Consider the following 21,339-nt stretch of genomic DNA (forward strand, 5'->3'; position numbering starts at 1 on the left):
CTCGGTATAAAAGATTTATTTGACAAACAGGAGTTACAGATATTCAGAGACAAACAATTATATTTGTAAAATATATGCATATATTTGGAGCATTAAAAGAACGAACCGTCTCGGTCTGGTCTTCCCCGGAAATGCTCGCTGGGCGTGTGTCATTTCCGGCTTTTATCAAAGCTTGAGAAAGCTAGCTCTTCTGATTGGTTTAGCCCTTCGGTTACCATGGTTACTGGTCTACCCCGCCCCCTGAAGGACAGATAAAAAGTTTATGGCTCCCTGAAATCGGTTCTTTGTTTTAGCTCTGTTTCAGTTTAACTTGATTATACCTTAGTGATACCAAATGATTTGAGTTAAAGTTGTTTATTTCTAGGAATAATTAATCACTATTAATTATTAACTAACTCATGTTTATGTGTTCTTAATTGATCCCTCTGACTTATAGAGAACCTGAGGGATTTTATTTAGTCAAACTATATTAAGTCTAAATTAAAGAAATGTGTTCTAGCTTTATTTATGTTACCTTGTGCTCAGAGCAAATCTTACCTGCTATCTGGCATAATTTGATTGCTTGTAATATATCAAATGTGTACTTGTAAAATTATCATTAGCTAATATAAGATTATATGTAAAGGTAAAATAGTTAGAATTAGTAAACATTTTCTATAAATATAGTTCACCCCTGGAAGAAAGGCACACACACACTTTGTATAACATGGCATTTGAATGCTTGATAGGAAATATAAAAAGGTATAAAAATATGAAATCCAACAATAAAAATGACAAATAAATTTACTAGTTGTAAATGGAGACAAATTCAAACTTCAGTGACACACTGAATGCTGGGAGATTGTTACATTCAACTACTTTATATAACCAGCAAATATTTTATTACAAGATATAGCCATTCATGAGTTTGTGTTGCCTGTTTATTGTAATAAGAATCAAGCAGAGCTTAACTGCGTTACAAGTAAAACAAGTCCTTCCTGTTCAGATTTATGTTTGGCTTTAATGTTCATTTCAAGCATCATTAAAAAGTTTTTTTTAGAGAATTCAAAAATGTCTTGCTGTGTAAGAGTAGTCCTCAGAACTATAAACTCTTGTTGTCAGCACAGACCAAGAGCATGGGTTTTTGAATAACACCTAATCAGAGATGAACAGTCAAAAAGGATTCAGAGAGGGAGCAAAAAAAAGGAGGAGGCACAAGAGGAAGAACAGCCATTAAATATAGAATGAAGAGGAGGGGGGAGTTACAGAAAGAGCAGGTGGAAAACAGTAGAGATGTGTCGAACAGAGCGCTGCATCCATCAATTATTCAATACATCAGTAACTCAGCCTCTCTTCTGCCCCAAATAACATTAGCTGTCCTGGATAGAGCCAGGCACAAAGACCGAAATACACACATGATTGTGAGAAGACAGTAAAAAGAAAGTTTAACTTTGCAAAAATACAATAAACTGTGTTCCTGGACTGTCCTTTTTTTCTTTTTTAATTCTTCATTGTGTGTTTATTTGAAGTTGTTGATCTGAGTCACTGTCAAAGTGTTATTTTAAGACACAATCGTCTTGGTTTTATGTAGGCGTAGATTCAGGGTTGGCATCAGAGAGGCATCTTATCTGATTGGTCCCCTGCAGAGCCTTTAGTCAGTCACTAATGGCTGTACAGTCAACGTTACAAAAGTTACAATTGAAGAATTTTGACATATAGCATCTCAGTCAGCTTTCAAATTGTGTTGTATTTTTACTGTCAGTGTTTTTACTGAAATACAGGTGCACGTTTTATTATTGTTTTTACCAGATTGGGTTCAATTGGCCTTTTTTATTACTGCTACCTTCCTGTTTGGGTTTCTCTATCGTCCAGAACTCATCTGAAAGTGAACATTAGCAGTTTGAATCTTGCATCAGGGGTTTTTCACTAATCCTTATTAGCAAAAGCAGGTTTTCCATTATGGTATAAAAGCTTCAAAAACATGTTTTTGACCTACTCATGTTAGGTAGATGAAGATGCTTACAAGTGATGGAGAAACATAAAAAATACTTTAAAACGTGACAGTTTTTGAGCTTCCAAGCAGAAAGGGGAAAAATAGAAACAGTTATTTGTGTGTTTTACTGCTTTAATTATTTTTGTCCTCTTATCCACTGAAACAATCAGTCCTCATGCTTAGCGAGCTCTTCTGTGTTTTATTACATATGTTTTGTGAAAAATTTTGGAGCCAGAAAACACTTAATGTTATTTAGAGAGGTCACAGAAACTCTTAAAGTGTAAGTTGTTACTAAACATTTAGCAGTTATTTGTGCCATTTGTTCAACACAGTTTGAACCACCAGGAGCTAATTAAAACAGATTATGCACGGTTACAATGCTGTGTGAACAGCACTGTCTCAATTTATTTTTTGTCAGTCAGCTGAAGTGTGAAGTCGTTTGACTGAAGCTGATGGGATACAATTGGTGTTTAGCTGTCAGAAGGACTTGGCCTTTTAGAAACTTGTGTCAGTGTAGTTCAGTCTGCTGCAGAATTGACAGCTCTGTTTTGAAATGTGATGTGAAATGTAAGCACAACTGACACATTTACCGTTAAGGATGTTAATCGGGGTGTTGAGTTGTCAATCACATTTATATATATATATATATATATATATATATATATATATATATATATATAAATACATATATATATAGCACCATAACAAAAGTTTTTTTCCAAGACACTGTACAAAAAAATCTAACAGATTCAAGTCAAATCCATTTTGTTTTCAATTCTGATTATTCCATGCATCTATTAAAGATTTTGTCTGCACTTCATTAACTTCACTGTTGTGGGGATGTTGTTGCTTGTCTCCAGCAGTCAACAGGCACAATGCAGGGTACATCTTGCACAAGTGTGCAGAAGTTCAGAAGAGCACAGGGTCAACACAGGGACACAGCGGCAATCATGCAAACACACACACACACACTATTATTTAGTGTCCCCCAACAGCTCCATATGAGGGTCTGTTCTGTTTAATTTTTATTTGTTCCCTTTAGCTGATAGTAGCATATTTAGAATGCATTTGCTAAAGAATAAAATTTAGGTTAAAATATAGGAATCCTTTTTGATTAGAAGTGTTAAGTTTTAACTGACACATCAGCAAGAATGTAAAGTTGCATATTATCATCATAGGAATGTTACACTACTGTATTTTTTGGACTATAAGGCACCCTTAAAATCCTTTAATTTTCTCAAAAATCGACAGCGAGCCTTATAATCTAGTGCACCTTATTAATGGCTGTGCTTACTGACTTCGAACCGATTTTATGTGGTACACTGCGTTCAAAAATCTGTCAAAATGAACTTGTTTTGCTTAATGAGCCTTACAATCCAGTGTGCCTTATGTATGAAAACAGACCCGTTCCTTGATATTATGCCTTATAATCCGATGCACCTTATAGTCCGTAAAATATGGTACATTACTGCAATTCCCCACCTGCTGGCCTACCAAAAATACTTAATACAAAACTCAAAGAGATCTTAACACTGCTGCCAGTATTTTAACCTGCAACAAGAGTCCACTTAAGTTTTGACATAGGTTTGAAGAATGTTATACATATTTTATTGATTTTATCTAAGCCACATTTGAAAACAAAATATATTTTGTAGAAAACAGGCTGTTAATAATTTAATGTTTTAATGTTGTCTTTGTGTTTCAGAAAAAAGAGTGGTTATGTCTCAACTGCCAGACACAGCGGCTGATGTCTGGAGGCGGCCTTGATGAGCCTCCTCTCCCTGTCCCTCATCCATCCCCTAAACACCAACCAATGGGCTCACCACGTCACCAGACACCAACCAGCCAGCAAAGCCCTCTTCACAAGCCCACCACCACTCAGCAGGGCCCCAAACTGGCCCAGCCTCAGACACAAAAGCCACAGGTGGGAACTGGTGTTGGTGGGCCATTTGCTCCCACGTCTACCAAACAGTCGACTGACACCAAGACCACAGCAGCAGCCGTAACACCAGTGCCAACCACTGAGACCCAGAAACAAACTAAACCAACAGAGGAGAAGTCCAAGACTGAGCCTGAGACCCAAACTGCAAAAGAGACCAAACCCTCACAGTTAAGAGGAGAGCAGATCACACCTGTCAAGGAAATCAAAAAGTCCAGACACTACGATGTAAGTTTGATTTATTGTTACTGAGGCGTTCATGCATGGAAAACATAAAGTAGAAAAAGAGACAATTCAAAGTGAATGTCTGCTGCAATTTGCCATAGAATTAAAAGCTGATATGTTTTCATAAAGTTAAACTGAACAGAGCACTAAAATGAGCTAAACAAATGCTTAAATTAAAACAAAACAGATGCTAAAATTTGAAAGATAAAGCTAAAATATGCTAAACTGTAGCAAAATGCTACAAGAAAAGGAAATGTAGCTAACAATTTGTAGAACAATAAGAAGTAGAAGAGTAGCTAAAAGCTAGAACTCACAAAGCTAGTTCTTGTAGGGTTGATAAATATACATGTGCATAAGTCAAGCAAATACTGTATTGTTACATTTTGTTAAATAAAAAAAATCTTCATTGGTAAAAGAAAAACTAAACAATGTTGTATATCAGCCAGCCCCAATTTTTATAGTTCATCGAAGATCAAAAAATGTTGGCCGACCTCTCATTTGAAAAATTTACTTTTAAGTAGAATTTTATTTTAAATGGAATTAAATATTTTAAATTTACATGAAAAAAATTACAAACCGAAAGTCGTAGTATTTATGATTTATGAATAGTTAAAATAGTGCTGTGTTCAAAAGTAGTTTGAGTGTAAAAACATACTAAGTAAACTATCAACAGGAAAACATTAATGTGAATGCTAACTCAACACTCGCACAATAAAAGCACACAAAATATGCAACAAGTATAATAACAATAGTGCTAATAGCTGATTTTAGGTGAATATTCTGTATACGGTACCACCATTAAACATACTGTTCTCTGATCAGGTGAGTGTGTGATTGTTTTAGGGTGGCCCTGCTTCACATTTATAAAGATTTTCCAAAGACTAATAAGTTGATGTCAACCGAATTAAGCTAGTGTTTAACTTCTACACCTCAGTAATTGACATGTGTGATGGTTGGCTTTATAATAAGGAGTTTTATGTCATGGTTCAATTTCACATTATGTGATGTGGGCCAGTTTGAGATGACTAAACTGAGCAATGGTGGATAATTTAAAAGATTTGTCCCACTAAAATAAGTTATCATCAGCACAGTAATCATTGTTTGAAATAATTAATATATTAATCTTTACATTGAACAAAAATACTGCATGTTAGCAATTGCTTTTCAGCTCAAGTGACCCAATGTCTTGGTTAATTTTCTGTAACATCCTGATTGTTGCCATCCTTCACTGTGTGAGCTTGAGATCTACAACTAGGACTGTCATTTCTTATGAAATGATCCGAGTTCAAATAATTGGCACAAAAAAGTAGCAGTAAATATGCATACATTCAAGAAATTCTAGGCATTTTATTATAACAAAATTCTATCCATCTATTATATTTTGCCCACTTGTCTTTCCTGTGTCGTGCTGCAGCTGGTGCCAATCTAAAGCAGTCACTGTGCGAGAGGCCGAGTACACACTAGACAGGTCACAAGTCCATCACAGGGACACATAAAGATAAACAGGACAGACAACCATTGACACTCCCACTCACACCTAGGGACAACCAAGTTATCAAAAAATGCATGTTTTTGGTCTGTGGGAGCAAACTCAAGTAAATGGTGTCAATATAGCACCCCATTATCGTATATGTAATGGTCCAGAAAATAGTAAGACCTACCTAGCTTTTAGGGTTTTTTAGAAGTAGGATTCGATAAACATTTTCCTTATATTGCTTTGTCTCCTCTGGAAATTAAATATTAAGAATATTGTTCTAAATTAATAAGACAGGAACTGTCATTGCTTTAGAAAAAATGTGTGTTACAGATGAAGAATGCATATTCAAACTGAATGAAGGCGACCTTTGCCAAAGGGTACACGTTGGGAATGTCATTATTTACTGTACATGTATATTTTTGCATATACTTAATTTGGCTATTTAATCAATTTAAGTTGTGTTTTTAGTTTTTAAAGTCACAGAAAATGAATGCATTTGAATAGTCTTAAATTGTAGGCAAAATGATAATGGTGACGATTAAGAGCACATTTTTATACTCTCAGTAAAATGTGACCAAAATAAAATAGCCAAATCTGATACATTTATTTTTGTTCTTTTTTTCTTTTTAGGATACAAAAAATAACAGCACCCACGACTTGTCACGCAGCCCTCAGAGCCTCAGTGACACCGGCTACTCCTCTGATGGGATCTCAAGCTCACACAGTGAAATTACAGGCCTAATCCAGGAGGAGGAGATGAAGCTGAGTGAGAGAGGGATCAGTGGGCGGGGTTCCCCACCTAGTCCCTCTGAAATCACCAAATTAGAGAGCTCCATGAGGCCACTGTTAGAAAAAAGCCTCTCTGAAGAGAAACCAGACAGAAGGGCAAGGAGGCACAGAGACTTAGATGACAGAGGAAAGCAGCGTCCACGTTCACTTTCAATCCCGCCAGATGCATACGACTCTGACGAGGAATTAGAGGATATAATGGAGGAAGAAGAAGATGGTGGAGACTGGGAGGGGAAAAGGAAAGAGGGGAAAGATGAGAAGAAAGAGAAGAAAAAGAAGGAAAAGGAGACTGACCACACTGAGATGACTGATGAGGAGTTCATGAGAAGACAAATAATGGAAATGAGTGCAGATGAAGACAATGAGGAGGAAGAAATGGATGAAGATGAAGATGAGGAAGATGAGGGATATGGCTACCAGAAACCCAAGAAAATTCACCATAAACACATCATGTCTGATTCAGGGAAAGAAAAAAGACGCCTACAGCATCATTCTAGTAGTTTTGAAGAGGAAACTAAAACCTCTACTGATGTTTACAAGAGCTCATTGGAAGAGGGTGAGGAAGATGTGATGGCATCACAGGGGGGACTGAGGCGCTTCAAAACTATTGAACTCAACAATACTAACAGTTATAACAGAGATATAGAGCTGAGCAATGAAAATGATCTAAGCCTTGATCGGGAACCAGAGCTGGAGATGGAGAGCTTGACAGGATCTCCTGAGGAGCGTTCAGGTCATGACTATTCTTCATCTCTGCCCCCAACTTCATCCTCATATGGCTCAGGGCAGTCTCCTACATCTATCTCATCAATGGAGGAAGACAGTGACAGCAGCCCCAGTAGGAGGCAAAGACTAGAGGAAGCCAAGCAGCAAAGGAAAGCACGCCATCGCTCTCATGGCCCTCTGCTTCCCACTATTGAAGACTCTTCAGAAGAGGATGAGTTAAGAGAGGAAGAAGAACTTTTAAGAGAACAGGAGAAAATGAGAGAGGTAGAACAGCAGAGGATTAGAAGTACAGCACGAAAGACCAAAAGGGATAAGGAGGAGCTGAGGGCACAAAGGCGCAGGGAAAGGTCTAAGACCCCACCTAGCAACCTTTCCCCCATTGAAGATGCTTCCCCTACTGAAGAGTTAAGGCAAGCAGCAGAAATGGAAGAACTGCATCGTTCTTCTGCTTCTGAATATTCCCCTCAAAGTCTTGACTCTGAAGCTGAGGGCTATGAATCTAAAATTTATAAGTCAGGCAGTGAGTACAACTTGCCTACGTTTATGTCTCTATACTCAACAATTGAGAAATCCTCCACAACCACAACAACAACTGCACCTTCATCTACTTCTAAACCTCTGAAGAGTGCTGAAGAGGTTTATGAGGAGATGATGAAAAAGGCAGAAATGCTTAAAAAACGAGATAAACTACAGCAGCAGCAACAACAACATGTACGGCATGGGCAGTACTATGAGGAGGATATCAATGGACAGAATTATGATGATGACTATGACTATGAGCAAGATCAAACTGAATATGACAATGAAGCAGCAGAGACAGAAACTGATATATATGAGGAAATTCGACAAGCATCTCAAAACATCACCAAGATGCAGCAGGCTACAGATGAACAAGTAGAAATTGAAATTGAAAGCTCTTATCCTGACAAGCAGCTCTTAGATACAGGCTCAGCCTTTGCTAAGCTACTGGAGCAAAGTAATGCTCTCTTAACTCCAGGGACCAGCCCTACCCAGATCTCAGCTCCTGTCTCTTTTGTTGAGACTGGGGGTAGGATACCAGATGTGAGAGTAAGCCAACATTTCACTACAAAAGATGGACATAAAGACAGGATCAAAAGTCAAGCAGGAAAGAATGGAATTACACCAACAGTGGCTGCTACCACCATTGCAGCTTATGGAGTTTATGCCAGAGATGCAGTAACTCTCTCTCAAATGAGTTCAAGCCACACTGTGACATCTACTCAGTCTGAAACATCTCGCAGACACACCGGAAGTTTTGCTACATCTTCAGCAACAGTCTCAAGTGTATGTAGCAAGATTGCAGAGATTACCCAGGCATACAGCCAAAGAGAAGTGATCACCAGGAGGGTTGGGGAAACTAGGGGTGTCCAGATGCGAGACAACTCAACATCCTCTACTGAGAGGATTGTTGAACCACGTTCTCCTAAGTATACCACTTATTACAGAAGCACTAGTCCTCCTCTGTCTCCATCTCCACCACCACCACAAAGTCCAACACGCTCCCCTTCGAGAAGGGCGACTTCAGAGTTCTCTACACAAACTTTTAGCTCAGCACTGCGAATGGAGCCTGCTGATTCTGGGCCACCATCACCAGTGATGGCTCAGGGAACCCAAACATTACATAGATCTATTTCACCACGGTTGTATCGACAGCAGTCTTCCCAGGATGTCCCATACTCCCCACCTCCAACCTCAACTAGGCCAATGACTGTGAATACTGCTACTTCCCCCTTGTCCTCACCAACTCGATTTAGTTGCCAGTCAACATTTGACAGTTATTCTCCTTGTGGCAGCCCCCCAGACACACCACCTTACCAACAGTCTCCAACACGCAGCTTCTATCGAACACAAAGAGTAGAGAAGGTAAGTGTAGGGACAAGTATGGTCACCACAGCCAGCTTATATAGCAGAGGGTCTGTGTCAATGGATAACATCTCCCTCTGTAGAATATCCACTGTCCCAGGTACCTCAAAGGTAGAACAGGGTCGTATGATCCAGGGTGGTAGTGTTGTGGATCTCAGAACAGTCACCAAACCAGCTCCTATTATCATGACTGACCAGGGAATGGATCTCACTTCTTTAGCTACAGAAAGCAGAAAATACTATGGTGGACCAGAGGGTAGCAGACATTCAACAATTATACAGCCTTTGATTATGAACTTACACACCCAGGAGACCACAACACCAACTACTGTGAGTGTCACAGTAGCCGCTTCTATGTTTATGACGCAACCCAAACAGCCTACAGTTTATGGTGACCCTTATCAAAACCGAATGGATCTGGGTCAGGGTATGGGCTCTGCTGTGTGTCTATCTCCTAACAAAGCACCTGTCTCTCCTCCAGCTGACCCATCAATTCCAAAAATTGATGCTAAACTGGAAGATCTCAGTATCCAGCAGAGAGAACTGCAAAAACAACAAGAGAAGCTGCAGAAACAGCAAGAGATCCTTGAACAACAATTACAACAGCACCATCAGATGCAGCATCAGCAAACATCAGTTTTAACCAAATACAACAGTCCAAGCCAAATAACACCTTTACTCAAAAAAAACTTGATGGTCAGTCAGACTAGTGCTGCCTCAGTTATGGTAAGTGCAGTATCACCTGTCATTAACCCTGAAATGTATGGTGCTAGCCCCATTGAGCTAAGAGGAAAACCCAGTCCACCTGGTTTAATGCCAGGAGTACAATTATCACATAGTATGGTAGTACAGATGGATGGCGGGCCAGAGCCAGTCAGAGCTGTAACTGAACTAGTAAAGGTGGAAGAAGGTCAGGATGCAGTGGATCTGACAGGAGGCCAAATAAAGTCTGACAACCAACCCACTTGCTGTGATGTTGTTTACAGACTTCCTTTTGGTGGAAGTTGTGTTGGTGGCTCTGAGAAAGAGGGCATAAGGCCACCATCTACCCCTCCTATCACCTATGAAATTGAGCATGAAAGACAACCTGGAAGGTACCATGAATATCCAATGGAAACGCGTAAGGCCTACACGTTACCTTTTCCTGGTAGGCTCCAGCCTTCAATGTCTGATACAAACCTGGCTGATGCTGAACTACACCATCCTAAAATGGAACCACATCTTCAACCTTCAGATGAACTTGTGATGGATTTAACAGCAATGAAACAGGGCTATGGAGGATACATGGGAATGCAATATGGCTCCTATACAGATTTGCGGCACGGAGGAGACATGTCAGCTCAAACACTTCCTATAAGAAGATATAATTCCTTGTCTAACATCAGCTCAGATTATGGCTATTCTGCACGTGACATTGCTAGCTTCCAAGAAGCTAACTTGGCCCAATACAGTGCTACAACTGCAAGAGAGATCAGCCGAATGTGTGCAGCACTTAATTCCATGGATCGGTATGGAAGCAACCCAGACTTGATGCAGTTTTCTAGCTTAGGGAGAGGTACTGGGCCAGGTGCTTCCAGACTAGCAGCAGGCATTGGATTAAGACAAAATCTTATGTTTGGATTAGATGGAAAGCCACTCTCTCAAAGTCAGGCATTGACAAACCTTATCAATGCCAGGCAGGCAAGTCTGAGAGCCATGTATCCTGCTGCTATTAGGTCTTCAGATGGAATGATTTACTCCACTATTCAGACCCCCATTGCTTCAACAGTTCCGATTACAACCCAACCTGCCTCTGTTCTTCGACCGTTACTAAGAGGAGTCTACAGGCCATATGCCTCTCCCAGCATGGCACCAGTGCCCCTTTCCAGTCTTACTAGATTACCAGTAAGCCCCAGAATGCCCTTAATTGGACAAGCTCCAGTTCGTTACCCAGCACCAGGTATTCTACAAACAATTTCAACTATTTCCTCTATCACGTCAGCTGCATCAGCTTCAGCCTCGATAGTAACCATTGCATCTGCTTCTTCGACAACTGCAAACTCAGTAGTTCAGGCTGAACCAGTTTATCTTGGTAAAGGTGCTACAGTGACATCAGCAGTGGTCACTTCAATACAAGGAGCAGTTGTTGTGCCATCCGAACCACAAGAGCAACCAATAAACCTGTCTCAGGCACACCTGAACAGTCAACAGCAACCGAAACAAGTAACAACAGCTCAGCAGCCACAAACTCCCCCTCCAGCCTATGCCTACCCACCCCAAGGCCCTGTAATTAGTCATGGCCATGCACAACCACTACCCATTCCATCTGACCCCACTAGTGGCTTGCCCATTGCTGGGGGTCTTCCCCAATTTCCTCCACCAGGTGCTATTCACAAAGAGGGTGAAACTGAGGCAGAGAGGCTGCATCGGCAACAAGAGCAGCTCCTGCAAATGGAAAGGGAGCGTGTGGAGTTAGAGAAACTTCGGCAACTGCGTCTCCAAGAGGAGCTAGATCGTGAAAGAATGGAGTTGAAGATGCACAGAAAAAAAGAGCAGATACTGGTGCAGAGAGAATTACAGGAGCTGCAGAATATCAAGGAACAGGTAGAGGAAAGAAAAGGGCGTGGAATGGAGAATGTAGTTGGTGTGTCAGTGTCTGGTGTTTGTGTTTTTTGAACAGTTGATTGTTGTTGTTTAGTAATTTGACCTACAAGCTATTACGTTTAATTAGTAATATTGACAATAACTTTAGCGTTTCCATTATTGTGTCAGTATTTAGATATGTTTGCACATTTTTCCCCTCAGATTAATTTAAGCATGATAACTGGTTTCTAGTCATAATATTTTTTCCACCATTAAGAATCTTAAATAATCCTTGAAATTGATTGTTACACTCTGGCATGAAGCAAATTGATGTCTCACCTAATGACTCATGACCTAAATGGTCCCCAATAATCTTTCTGAGTCTCGCCCAAATTAGAAAATTTAAGCGATTATGTTTGCATGTATTTGTATACCTATGGTTTTCTGTACAGTGTGTTTGCATGAATTGCCTGTAATTTGTGTGTAAATGGGGTAGATTATTTTTTTAACTGTTGTCATGTTTGATTTGTTGTTTTGAAGCAGAAGAAAAACAATGAAACTTTCTTTATGTTTAATTTGATGGTCTGATTTGTAACCAAGATAATTTTTTATTTTAACAAAATTCAAACATTTAGCAATCAATTGCAGTTAAACATTTTAATCTTTTGCTACTTTCAGTCCCTAACAGACTTTTGAAAATGTTAACAAAAAAGCTAACTTAACTGTTTCTTCTTTTTTTAATAGAACAAGCAGTTGAAGGTATTTCAAGTTAATTCTGTTAAACAGGTTTGGATGCCTTCTTTAATGAGAATGAACTAAAAATTGAATGTTTGTTATGCATCTCATAACATACATTAGAGGCACAACCTCTAACCCTTTTTGTGCACCAACCTATCATTTGCAAAAAATGCATCAAATGTTTGTGCTTTGTATGACTGTAACAGCAATTACCAATACATGCTACACTTTATTTCAGTTGCGGTTCAGTTGATGGTATTTAGCAAATATATAAATTTGACTAACTTGAAATCATTCTCAAAACTAATCCATCAGCACAAGAAAAAAAAATATTGGCCCATTTATTTTCTGAAATCTTAAGATTTGATTTGCAATTTTTAAAGTTAGTTCCTGTAACAAAAAACACATAAGCCCTGCCTTGTTTTTCAATTCCCCTTTTCCTCATGATCTATTCTCATCTTGTTTTTGTTCATCCATTCATCGCTCTTCTCATACCTTTGTTGAAATTACTCAAAAAAAACGCTGCCTCATTCTACTCTTTTCCATGTATTTTCAGGTGCTACATCATCAGCAGCAAGAACGTGAGAAACAACTTGTTCTCCAGCGGGAGCAGCTGGCCCAGCAGAAATCCCAGTTAGATCAGATACAGTCGTTACAGAAGCAGCTCCAGCAGCAGCTGGAGGAGCAGAAGAGACAGAAAACAGCTGCTGTATTTCAGGGCATGCAGGTAGGAGACCTAGCTCGTCTCTAGACTGGATTTATTACAAACTACCTGACATAGTTGAATGCTATTCAGTCTGTAATTTTCATATTAGTTTTCGTCAAAATGTTGTATTTTATTATTTTTTTGTTTGTTTGTTTGTTTATTGTTTTGTTTTGGGGAGATTTTTTGGAAGGAGTGATTATTATTGTGACAAAATGTGGCTGATGTTCTGGGTGAGGTACAATTGAAAACTTAGGTCAGTTAAAAAAAACTTGTGCATGTCAGAACCTAACATATTATCCATTTTTATTTTTTAACAGCTGGATATGGCCGGACAGCCACTACACCCCTACATAGACTCTCAGATGAACTCTCGCTCTCTCCCCAACTCCTCCTCAGAAATGTGTTTAAGGACCCAAGATGAGCATGAGACCAGGGCTGGCATGAGGAAACACAGCTCCTTGAGCAGACTGAGTAGGGACACCACGGATGGAGATGGTGTGGTGTTTTATGGATCCTCCCGCAAGAATGTGGATAGCTGTGTACAGACTGATGATGAAGATGGAGAGGAGAGGTAACAATATTTGGTTATTGTAATGAAAAATGAGACAAACACCTCAGCAAATTGTATGTGACTTTGTCCATGTATACATATTTATTGTAAAAGGGTTACTACGTTCATCTTACTATTATCATTTTTAAAAAGGTACTAATTCCTACTTCCATCTATCCATTTTCCACATCCGCCTTTCCTACCGGGTCGCAGGGAGCTGGTGCCTTTCAGTCACTGTGCGAGAGGCGAGGTACACCCTGAACAGGTTGCCAGTCCATCACAGGGCACTTCCTGACTTCAAACTACATCCTCTCCTTTTTACTATACAAGAAATGAAATCCCGGATGAGTTTCTTTTAAAGTACACATCAAATCTACAGAGTTTTTTTGGGTTGTTTTTTTTTTGCAACTGAGCAAACAAAATCCCAACTGTTGGATTTTTTTTGTTTTGTTTGTTTATTTTCTGGCCTAGACATTTGCTTTTAAGAAAACTTCCTGGTCAAGTTTAGCTTTGGACTTTTGAAGTAAATGTTTGTGATCATTTTAACTTGGACCCTGAAACTGAACTTTGCTTTTCTTTTAATAGAGAAAGTAGACTTCTCTTTAACCACTTTTGATCTGTTTAATCAAAACACATCAGGCATTTGTAACCTAGCAAGTAGCATAAAATTGGAGGAAGAAACATGAACTTTTTTGTTTCTCCTTACCGTCAGATATATGATGCGTCACCGCACCCGGAGGCGTGGTCGCAGCGTTGACTGCTCTGTCCAGACTGATGATGATGAAGACAAGGCTGAACATCCAGTCCGTCGAAGACGATCCCGTTTCTCCCGACACTCTGAATCTAGCGCTACTGGCAGCAGCACTGCAGGGACAACCACCTCCGCCTCAGACACTAAAACTGATGCATCTAAGATAGTTTCCTCCAGTATTGCCATTCAGACCATCAGAGAAGTGTCTTGCCAGACAGAAGTAGAGCACTTGGGAAGAGTCTCTCCAGCAATCCATGTGACAATGCCAGACCCTAACAAAGTAGAGATTGTGCACTACATATCTGGACCTGAACGGACACAAAAAGGACAATCTCTTGCATGCCAAACTGACCCAGAAGCACAGTCACAGGGGGTTGTAGCTCCCCAGCTCAGTGTACCAACAACAGTCAGTCCATATTCTTCCTCTACCAGTACAGGAACACAGCAGTCCAGTTCGACTGAACTTCTGACCCACCAGCGCCAGCAGCAGCACATCACAGCCAATGCAGCCAAATTTGAGCGCCGCCGCCCCGACCCACTTGACATCAATTATCAGCCTCACAATCACCTTCACAACGAGTCGATCTCCAGCATCATTCGTCAGCAGCAGACAACCCCAAAATCTCCACAAGTCCTTTACTCACCTGTCTCCCCAGTGTCCCCTCATCGCCTGCTAGAAACCTCCCTGTCAAGCGATAGACTGAACAAGGCCCATGTCACACCTCAGCAGAAGTCCTACACAGCTGAATCCCCACAGCGACACCCCTCCGTCCCCCGACCCATCAAGAGCACTCAAAGGTCCATGTCAGACCCCAAGTCGCTTAGCCCCACTGCAGACGAGCATACCAAGGCCAGGCTGTCCCTGTACCAGCAACAAGCACTACAGAGCCAGGTAAAGTTACTAAAACCACTTTGATACATACAAAATATACTTTTGGTATCATAAAACAGACTAGAAAGTAGTTGTAGAATAGTTCAAGTATAAAAAGACAAGGAATTGACCAATTTTACACAGATTTTGATTGCAACTTCCTTCATGTTTTATTAAAATACAAGCAAGCGCAGGGACACATACTTTTTAAACTTTATTGTTATTGAATTCCTGGACAGTGTTTTAGCTGCAATCTGTCATGTAACAGATAAAATTAATGTATTTTATCATGTATTGATCTTGTTTATAACTATAATAGTGTGATATATTATACAATTACCTTGCTTTCAAATAAGTTTAAAACCCAGTTCTTAAATTTGAGGTTCAATTTAGGATTTTTTAGGATTTGTGCCAATTTTGTTTTAATATGCCCATTTTCTTTACAGTATTAAACTAAACATGAACATGACCTTCAGGTGTTCAAAATCAGAAAATGTGCTACAGCGATCACAAACAATAAGAGACAAAATAATAATAATATTGATTTTACTTTAGTATTATGCTGCGCGCTATAGTTTTTAATTTTAAAGCTAAAACAAACTCCTTTAAAAACAAACTGTCATTAACATCATCATACATCTGATACATAGCATAGAAATACATAACTTGCTCTAACTAATATTAAGAAATTCATATCCATTAATACTGAATATTTTTGTTTGTTTTCGTTAAATGTACACATTTCATTTATAGCTGAAGCAGTTTTTAAATCCCTGAATTTTCATGTAGTTGTTGTAAATATTTACCATTTACAGACTTTGCTGGTATTTTATTTTCCATTTCTCATTAGTATTTATGAAGTATATCCAATATGCAGTTTCTAACAAGCAACAATAAATCTTAGATGCTATGTACACAAACATGTATAGTGGAAATGCATGTTTTCTTGAGGGATGTTGCCACTCTGATGCCAAAAATCAACCTCACCATGATTATTTAGCAAATAAAAACATTTTGATATATAAATTAGAGACTTAAGGTGAAATAAGTACACAATATTTTTAAAAAAATCCTCTCCAGTAGTGGCAGATGAGTAAATTTTCATAATTCTGTGCATTACCTCTAGGTTCATTATTTTTTCTTCCTTAAAGCAGTACATTCATATTGTCCTTGCTCATAATATTATGCATGGCATATTTTCTAATAACTTTAAATAAATAAAAAATGATGGTGTAAAATTTTAAAAGTTTTGTCAGACAATTAAAACTGCAAAGTTATTAATGAGTTATTTGGTCCCATATCATGACATTTTCAAATTACTTTTAACCTTAATATAAAAAGTTAATGTAAATATAGCAAACATTCTGGAGCAAGCAAAATAAAATTTAAATTTTTAACAAATCACAACAATTATGAAATAATAACATGAATTGTCCTCTTTGATGCATTTGCACAATAATGAAATGCAATTACCTCTAAATATTGTACTTTTGTATGTCTTCTAACACATACTTCACTTTTGCTTCCTGTTGTCCTTGTCTGTTTGTCTACATGTCTCTCTTGTTGTCTTGTATGTCCCCTTTTATGTCCTTCCTTCATTTTCTCAATTTCTTGATCTTTTTTCTATTTTTGAAAATCTCACCTCTTGATTTCTTGTTTTCTTTCATTTCCTGCACCGACATTTATTTAACTTTTACCTCATTTTTAAAAATGTTTTCCTTCCACATTTTCTTTGTTTATTATTGTGTTGCATTGTTTCCTTCTTTGTTCACGTGTTAATTGTTTCTCATATTTACATGGTGTCTGTCCATGTAAAATTCTAAATTTGATTTGGTAACTATTAACTAACATTTCTTGTCCTTTACCATTTTCCATCTCTCATCGGTTTCCTGTTTTACTTTCTCACCGTTATATCCTATCAACTTCTCTTACCCCATCCTTGCCCTTTTCTTGTGTTTCTTTTTCCTCTTCAAATGCTCTCTTTGTTCTTTTGCCCTCCCTATATTTTCCCACCCTACCATCCTTCCTCTGTCTTTCTCTTTCTTTAGCTGGCTGCCTTACAACAAAGCTCCTTGCTTCGCAAGGTCAAGCGAACCCTGCCCAGCCCTCCTCCAGATGAAACTACTTCATCAGCTCACCTCTCCATGATGACGCCTGCCCAACAACAGCTCTACCTGTCCTCTATGCCCAGCCTCAAGCCCAGCTCAAGGTCTGGCCTGGCTGCGAAAGCCAGCCTACTCAAAGATCTCACCCATGAGCTGAAGGCTGTGGAGCAAGAGTCAACCAAGCTACGAAAGCAGCAAGCTGAACTGGAGGAGGAAGAAAAAGAGATTGATGCTAAGCTGAGATACTTAGAGCTGGGAATCCACCAGAGGAAAGAGACTTTGGTAAAGGAGAGGGAAAGAAGGGACATTGCCTATCTGAGATGTATGGGTGATACAAGGGACTATATGTCTGACAGTGAGTTGAATAACTTACGTTTGGCAGCTGCAGCTGCATCACATGAGACCAATGGACTGCTTACAACCAGACCAAGCACTGCTCCACTTAGCCAGTTTACCAGTGACCTCAACACAGCTGCCCAATACCCACCCACCTCATCCTTTCTTTCCTGTCAGTATCCCCAGAGTCAACCTGCAGCACCATCTCAACAGTCAAGTGTGCCATATCAGTCATCAACATTCAGCCAGCCTCCTTACCCAACAGTGTCGCAGTCACAGGCACTGCCACAGCCAATACCCCTTCAAAGTCATGCCCCTCCTCCTGGACCTTCCTACCAGCCTCAAACATCATATCCTTCTCACACCTACCCCCAAACTCAGCCCCCGTATCCCCAGACAGATGTGGGGTTACCAGCTGCACCACAATCTCAGCCTCTTCCAGGGCCCACAGGTTTTGGGCCTGCACCACCTGGCCAACCCCCATACCCCACCCACAGCTCACCTTATCCCAGTGCTGTGTCCCCCTACCCCAGCCAGACAACCCCATACCCTGGGCAGCCTCAAGCTGATATCCTTACAGTTCATACAGGAAGACCTAGACAGACTTCTTTAGCTGAACTTGAGCACAAGATGCCTACTAACTATGAAACAATCAGCAACCCCACAGTTGTAGTTACCACCACAGCCCAAGATGTTACCTTTTCCAGTGGAGCCCCATCCTATGGTCAGTACACTGGAACAACAACCATGGCAAGCTCCTATGGGCCTTATGGGTCTGCACCGGTGTCCAGTAGCTATGGTGGTTACTCTACAATGCCACCTAGCACTTATGGTCCATATACTTCATCCACAGCTAGTTCATATGGTTTGTACACAACAACTACTGCTAATACTTATGGGTACACCACCACCACAGCCAGTTCCTATGGACAATACACCTCTACAGTTTCCAATGCTTATGGACTTTCTGTAGACAGCCCTTCAATCTATAGTACAGCAGAAGGAATGTATGGGGCCCCTGGCTTAGAGCAAAATATTCCAAGGAATTACATGATGATCGATGATGTAAGCGAGCTGACGGCAAAGGATGGGCTGGGCACGACTGCAGGAGACATGATGCATCATGGCAGCAGTGGGCGTTACCCAGGTGATATCCATGGTCATGGCAGCACACCTGGCAGCACAGCTCGTGTGGGAACTGGCAGCTCCCCTTATGGCAGGGCACCTGAGGAGGAAGCAGCGATGCAAGAAGAGCTGTACGACCACCACGGCAGGGGTAAGAGCAGCTACAGGCACGGACCTCTAGGGGGCAGCAGCAGCAGCGTGAGCGCTAGCATGGGTGGGGGATCCCCCTATTACTATGACTTTGACTTCAAACATGGCAGCATTCGCTCAGGAGTTCAGAAATCTTTGTCATCCTCCAGAAGCCTTCTGGCTCCTGCTGTTATGTCATCCAAGCGCAGCAAGCACAGAAAACTGGGGAGCATGGAGCAAAAAATCTCAAAGTTTTCCCCTATTGAGGAGGCTCGGGATGTGGAGCTAGATCTAGCTTCCTATACGTCAACAACAGATGAGGCTTACCCCTCTGCCCACATTCGAGGGCGCCAGCTGATGGAGGATTATGGCTTTAAGAGGAGTGCTTACGAGAGTAGTGGTGGCACCAGGCATGGTAATCGAAACTATGGCGTGATGGTTGATGAAGATGATCGGATTTACTACACCTCCACTGGACGCTCCCGTTCCACTGGCTATGGCATGGACAAGATCTCAGCCAGAGATTACCATGGATACCGAAGTCGGTCCTATGAGAGAGATGATCGTTCTTACCAATCTGGCTACAGAGGCCGCATCCCAACCAGGCAGTACTCTGAGGAGGAGAGTCCACTGAGCCCCTTGGGAAGGTTCATGGGTTCTGGACGATCTTCAAGTTTAGGTCCAGACCCATATGACAGCCACAGCAGTAGATATAATTACTACTATGGTCAATATGGTTCCAGTCACTCACTGCCCGATGTTCAAGACCACATAAGGGACCTTCCTCGGACGCATGTCTACAAATCGGATGATACATACATTATAGACGATTATCATTGTGCTGTGTCAGACAGTGAAGGTAATTGTGGGAGCTGAATTCCCACACAGTCTCACTACCTACTACTGCTCCCACCGTTTATCTAAACATCCCCCACCCACCCAGAAGCTAGGCTTAGCAAAAAGAAAGAAAACGCAAAGAAGAGAGCTAGCAGTTGCATGTCAGTGTTTTCTTCTTCCTGAGAGTCACTTGGAGCTCTGTTATCAGTGGACTGCTGTCTGTCTGTCTGCCTGCCTGTTCGTCCTACCGCCTGTTCGTCCAGCCGTCTATTTGTTCAGTACTCGCATGGTTCTTCGACATGGTCGTCTGTGTCTTCACAACACACTGATCGCTCGAGAGGTCTTTGCACGATAATACTGGTTTTTATCTCTAATTATGTTTCTGACACTGATGAACTGTTTATGTCTTCAATTTATGAATATTTGTCAACACTGCAAAACAGTATTTCATACCATTTTTATGAGTAAACATCATTCTAGAGTTGTCATAGTTTTACAGCAGCAATTATTTTTTGCTGCATTCAAAATTTATCAAAACCAAAACATTTCAAATGGTTTGACATGGAAATTGTTTTTTCACGCTGTTGACCTTAATTTTTTAAGGCAGCTGCTAAAAAAACAGTTTTGCAGTATTTATCTTATCTTGTTTACCTTGTCTTGTAGTCTGAAGTCAATATGTGATGTAAACACTGCATGGATGTAAAACTGTCTTTCTTGCCTTTCTTTCTGTGTCTTTCCCTACCTTTCATTTTCTTTTGCATGCGGTGTCTTCCTTCTGTCCTCTTCCTTCTTTCAGCCTGCATGCCGCTGTCTCCAAACGACATGGAGATTGACTGTGATCTGCTCTCGGTTTCCAAAGCCTACCACCTTGGCCAAGAAGAAACCGACTGGTTTGAGAAACCACGCTCGAATTCTCGACATTATGGCAGCAGCCATTCAACTGGGAGAAGTCGGCATAGTGTCAAACATACCTACCATGATTATGATGAGCCTCCTGAGGAAGACCTGTGGCCCCAGGATGATTATGGCCATGGAGGGCGACATTCATCATCCCGTGACCACAGGCATCATGGCAGTTCTAGCCGCCACTCGTCCACATCACGTCACTCTGATGATCCACGGTCCGCTAGGTCAACAAAGGGGCACCCCAAGGACCCATCTATGCACCACGATCCCTCTGGAAGATCCTCATCTTCAGGAAGGCGTGGTGAGTCGAGGTCCAGAGGATATCATTCTTCTGACTACTCAAGAGATCCAACTGGGCACCATCATGGCCAAAGATCTTCGAGGCAGGGAGACCCACACAGGTCCTCACGCAGCAAGTCCCAGGGCCCAGGAGACATGCAAGGCCAACCACCAGGTAAACACAGGACATCATTTTGTCTGATATTTAATATATACAACTGAATACAGTAATTTAACATGTAATAGAATAGGTGTTAAACTTCTTGTCAAGTCATCCTGGTGTATCTATAGAGCATGGAATAACAAATAGTGAGTGTTTTAGTAATTGGTGTATGTATTCTACCTGACTTTGCTCTTCGAAACTAATTCTTACTTGTTTTATGAGTTTGAAATAACTAAACATGTATACTTTTACTTATTTTGGAATATAAA

General features: G+C 40.6%; 1 protein-coding gene across 1 annotated transcript in view; it reads left to right on the top strand.

Annotated features, from left to right (window-relative positions):
- The window catches only part of bsna (bassoon presynaptic cytomatrix protein a), a 124,743-nt gene that overhangs the window by 83,029 nt on the left and 20,375 nt on the right, over window positions 1–21,339 (top strand). The window contains exons 3-9 of the mRNA XM_037684981.1: window positions 3,678–4,139; window positions 6,244–11,595; window positions 12,869–13,039; window positions 13,336–13,589; window positions 14,281–15,211; window positions 17,239–19,744; window positions 20,582–21,082. Of these exons, the coding sequence (XP_037540909.1) occupies window positions 3,678–4,139; window positions 6,244–11,595; window positions 12,869–13,039; window positions 13,336–13,589; window positions 14,281–15,211; window positions 17,239–19,744; window positions 20,582–21,082 (10,177 nt within the window). The remainder of the gene's footprint in view (window positions 1–3,677; window positions 4,140–6,243; window positions 11,596–12,868; window positions 13,040–13,335; window positions 13,590–14,280; window positions 15,212–17,238; window positions 19,745–20,581; window positions 21,083–21,339) is intronic.

The sequence above is a fragment of the Nematolebias whitei genome, chromosome 11 (genome assembly GCF_014905685.2).
Source record: "Nematolebias whitei isolate Nwh7 chromosome 11, NemWhi1, whole genome shotgun sequence".
Taxonomy (NCBI): Eukaryota; Metazoa; Chordata; class Actinopteri; order Cyprinodontiformes; family Rivulidae; genus Nematolebias; species Nematolebias whitei.